The sequence below is a fragment of the Sycon ciliatum genome, chromosome 6 (genome assembly GCF_964019385.1).
Source record: "Sycon ciliatum chromosome 6, ocSycCili1.1, whole genome shotgun sequence".
Classification (NCBI taxonomy): Eukaryota; Metazoa; Porifera; class Calcarea; order Leucosolenida; family Sycettidae; genus Sycon; species Sycon ciliatum.
The window spans coordinates 32654696-32659701 of record NC_088648.1 but is presented as its reverse complement, the minus strand read 5'-3'; the positions used below and the strand labels follow the sequence as shown (position 1 = coordinate 32659701).

At 50.2% G+C, this 5006-nt stretch overlaps 1 protein-coding gene across 1 annotated transcript; it reads left to right on the top strand.

Moving 5' to 3' along the window:
• The first annotated feature begins 2187 nt into the window (after positions 1 to 2187).
• LOC135818958 (uncharacterized) lies at positions 2188 to 5006 on the top strand. Its single transcript, XM_065332125.1, has 2 exons — positions 2188 to 2374; positions 3303 to 5006. The coding sequence occupies exons 1-2, from the start codon at positions 2351 to 2353 to the stop codon at positions 4062 to 4064; spliced, it is 786 nt and encodes a 261-aa protein (XP_065188197.1). The 5' UTR covers positions 2188 to 2350; the 3' UTR covers positions 4065 to 5006.

Sequence of the window (5006 nt, the reverse complement as noted above, 5' to 3'; positions counted from 1 at the left end):
TCCCACCCGCAGCGCCACCGCCGCCGTCACTGTCACACATCACATCACCGCCGTGCCAGGAGCCCTGCCATGCCCTGAACAGCTGTGTCACACCAGTGCCAGGAGCACTCCTTCTGTCTTACTCCCACCGCCATCTCTTGCCTACACTCTGCGCCGGTAAGTGTGTTTGTTTATGGCATACTGGTCACTGTTTGGTCATGTATATGATTGTATGAATGTTTTTTATTTGAATTCCCAAGTACACACGTGCTACAAGCCCAATTACATGGAAGCGAATGTGTGTGTAAATGGAGTTAAAGATAGGGGTGTAGGAAGGAGGAGGAAGGTTGCAAGGCATACGGGCCACTGTTTCATCATGGCCTACTGGGCATAGTGGTTACTGTTTATCAAGACATGTAGGTCAGTGTTTGATCGTGCCATGCAGTAAGTGTCTTTGGTCATGCCATGCAGGTCATCGTTTGGTAAGGGGTACACTTTGGGGGTGGGATTTCCCCTAGCACGGCTAGACTCCTCCACTGCTGCACCCACTGGAGACCAGTCACACTTTAGTACGAGCACAAGGCGAGCGCAAGACGAGTACGGGTCAAATGCTGAATCGTTATCTTGGTACGAGGGTTTGTAGGAACTCTGACAAGAGTTTTTTTAATGCGAGCCACTCACCAATCACCTGCCTAAATTGCATGGTCCTTGGTCTTACCAATATCATGATTATAATTTTATAACGGTTGCATCACTCATTCTGCCTGGACCCCACCACACCCCTATCACTTACTATTAACATGCAGCTCAGTAAGATTTATAAGATGATGATCCTTGGTGGCAGCTCAGTAAGATTTATAAGAATCTGATGATGATCCTTGGTGGCAGCTCAGTAAGATTGAGAAGTTTTTGTGAGAGAGTGATATAAATGAATAAGCGCCTTCAAAACGAGAGAGCTTGGAAGCTCAGGGCCCTACGCTATGCTTTTTTGCCTTGATGACCTAGACAAAAAAAAAGCATAGGGATGTTATAAATTCTATAAAAAAATCCTTTTTTTAAGACATAACCTGGGATTCGAACCTGCACTATCGCGCGCCCTGCATGCATCCCCCGATACACTTCGCATACATACTAATTCTTCCAAGTTGCTTCACGTTATGATCTTGCATTTGAAAGCCCTATTTGAATATGCATTGTGGCCAGCCGTCTTTGATGGCACGGTACGATACGGGACAGGTACGGGACAGATACGGGACAGGTACCGGACAGGTACGGTCGAGGGTAATACCGTCTACCGCCTTGATGACCTAGGCAAAAAAAGCATAGGGATGCTATAAATATTTCAATTCTCCTATTTTTTAGGCATAACCTGGGATTCGAACCCGCACTATCGCCCTACATGCATTCCCCCATACCCTTCGCATTCATACTTATTCTTCCAAGTTGCTTCACGTTATGATCTTTCGTTTGAAAGCCCTATTTGAATATTGCGGCCAGCTGTATGTGGCCAGCTGTGTTTGATGGTACGGTACGGTACGGGACAGATACGGGATAGCACCAGGCGTGACACAAACACACAAACACACAAACAAACACCAAATTAAAGCTGTGTGGACCCTGGCTAGCGCCAGACGTTACTGAAGTAACGTCTTCTGCATAGCTACGGGAATAAATCCTGCTAATCTTGCGTTGTGCTTGTGCTTCTGTGTCTACCCTCTCTCGCCTCCATTCTCAACGTGTTTGTCTACGTCCTTGTTGTCTGCTTGTCATCTTTCCCCCATTGGTACACGTCATACTCCCCCCCCCCCCCCACACACACACACACTCCCTGCTTCTGGCACTTCCCTCTCTCTACTCCTTCCCTCATTCCTGATCCCCTTCCCCTCTGTTACCCGTATGTCCTGCCTTGTCCCTGCCCCTCTGTTACCCCGTATGTCCTGCCTTGTCCCTGCCTCTCTGTTACCCTGTATGTCCTGCCTTGTCCCTGCCCCTCGCACACACATGATCCCCTTACCCTCTGCTACCCCATTTCTCCCTGTCGTGTCCCTGCCCCTTTCCCCTCATCCCCTTCCCCTCTGCCATCCTCTGTCTCCCGTTCCTGTCCGTTGGACGTCTGACTTTATTGCCTGTCATTCTCAGTACCCCTGTCAGCTGGCGTTGAAATCCCCAACACCGAGCAGGCTCAAGCATAGCAACGTCTCCCGTGGCAACAGCATCCAGTGCAACGGAAACGTCAGCGGCCCCGGGTGTCAACACAGCCTCATCCGCTTTCAGCCATCATCTACAAATTGTCATCATAGCAGTGGCGGGTATCGGTGGTTTTGTGCTTGGCTTGCTCGTGGCTTATCTAGTCAGCAAGTACGGCGCATGCATGTCGAAGTCGGCAAACCACGAGGTAAGGGCTGAGAGTGTGGTGGAACAGCAACGGCGACCGTTAGGGATAGTGTGGATGCTGAGAACACGGTGGAGCGCACTCCCGGTGCGCGTGGGCGTGTGTGTGTGTGTGGGGGGGGGGTGAGCATGTGTATGTGTGTGTGTGTGTGTGTGTGCGTGTGTGTGCGTGTGTGTTTGGTGGGGGGGGGGGGGGGGGGGAGAGGCTGACTAATTATTTTATTTATTTACTTTTCCCGCTTGCATCTTTCCCTCAAACCAGTGAATTATTTATTTATTTTTTCATTTTCTGCAACGCCTCAATGCACAGTGGGAGCACTGACAAATGTGAAGAGAGCGAGTGCCAGCCAATCACGGTGGACGCGTACATGTAGAGATTGTGAGGCAAATGGGAAAGGAAACGACAGGGATTCACACAACCCTACGTGTGTTGGAGCATGCAGTACAGTGGAGTCGCGCGCCCAAGAACGTTGTTTCCAAGGGGCTTGCCTGGGACGTTCTTATTTTCTTCAGCAATCTGGCTGCGTTCTTGTAACACCGTATTAGAAACAATCCGTACTGGATCATATGTATATCCCACAAGCTCCCAGAAAACCAACGCCGCCGTTCTTAACTTTAGGCTGTGGCATTCTTAGTATTTCAGGCTGGACGTTATTGGGCTCCACGTTCTTCAGCTCGCGACTCCACTGTACTCCAGATAGCGGTGAGAATATCCCCTTCATCCGTCTCTAGTCAGAAAGGGCTTGATGAGTTAACGGGCCTGAGATCACAGCTTCACTTCCCCTTCCTGACACGCCGTCCGTGTATGTGTCTGTCCATGCACATGTTACGTCTGTCCATGTGCATGTTACGTCTGTCCATGCACATGTTACGTCTGTCCATGCACATGTTACGTCTGTCCATGTGCATGTTGTGCGTGTGTTCATGTGCAGCGCGTTACGACCTCCTGGCCTGCGTGGATCACTAGCAATTACATGCACAGTCGCCGTCAAACGGCTATCGATGGGTGGCAGGCTTCCAATGACCCGGCGATCTGCAATGAAACGGACGAAAGGGGTTGCGAGCCAGAATACAAGGACATAACTGCATCGTATGGTCGCAGCAGTTCAGCGGGACTTCTGGACACTTCTAATACCGCGTCCGGCTACGAAACTGACCAGTCTACCGGCAGCAACGACAGAAAATCTAGCTGCACATCGGATAGGCGTCTGCAGGGCCTGACGTTGAGACCAGCATCGAGTCACAGTCCCGCTAACAAGTGTGAGTCTCGGCAGAGCATTGTGGAGCTGGCCGAAGAGGACATTTCGGCACATCACCCTCCCAGGAGCATGGCAAGCATGAGTGAGTACGTTGAACCTACATGCTCTTTGGAGCCAAACGCACCACCCTTGGCCGGCGGTTTCCGGAATGACCTTGCCAAAGCCGGCAGTCGAGGCATTTCCGCAAATATTGCATCTCACACGAGAACGAACGAGTACGTTGAACCCACTTGTTCACTGGAGCCGAATACAGCTCCCGTCACCGGTGGCTTGGGGGATGAGATTGCCCTTTTCGACAGTCGAGACACTTGCTCTACACATTCTCACTGGAGAGCTATCCAGGCTATTGTGGCTACTTGCCCGTTGAAGCGAAATACACCACCTGTGGCAAATGGTTTGGAGGATGAGCGTTTCCATGGGGACAGTCAAGTGTAGCCATGGCTACCCAGGTGAATGGTCTAATCCTATGGGTGATGAATAACCATCGGTCTAGGGCATGCCGCAACGTGCTGTAACTTGTAGGATATGCTCATGTGCCAAGCAGGCGTGCCTATCTGGTCGACTAGAAATAATAATTTGCATGCGTGAGCGAGTGTGTGCGAGAGTGTGTTTGTGTGTGAGTGAGTGTATGTGTGTGTGTGTCTGTCTGTCTGTGTGTCTGTGTGTAGGGGTGTGTGCGCACACACTTGCGTATGTGCATGTGTGTGTGTTTGTGTGCGCACGCGCGCGTGTTGTATGTAGGTACTTTTGGAGGAGATGAGTATGTCGTGTGTTCATGTGCCACTTGCATCCCCTGCTGTGTGTGTGTTTGTACTCTGAGTCACAGGTGCATTGCAATCTCACCTCAGCACTGATTTCAGTATTTTTTCTTCTTTTTTTGTTATCCAAACATACGTACATGGTCGCTCTACTGCAAACGTCGCCCCTGGTTCACCGAATTTGCAAGCGTGGCGCATGATCAGTGGTGAATCGTAAGAACACGTTTATGGCCTCGCCCTGAGAATGACATGCCTTGGCCGGCCGCTAACCTGACTCATGACTACGTGACTTCTCCTATGCAGACTCAGAGACCATGTGACTTCTCCTAGGCTATAGTATGCGGACTCAGAGACCATGTGACTTCTCCTATGCAGAGTGCAGACTCAGAGACCATGTGACTTCTCCTATGCAGACTAGGCCTAGCCCAAATTTGCTCGGGGCGTTTCGATATTTTGCCGGCAACTTTTGCCCGGGCACTTTCCGTATTCTTGGCATTGCCTTTCGTTCCGATATTTTGCTCCATTTTGCTCCTGCTTTGTGGCAAAAATGGTTTCGAATGAACCATCTACTTTGGTAAAATTGGATGGTGAAAGCAAAACTTTAAATGGTGTCAGTATT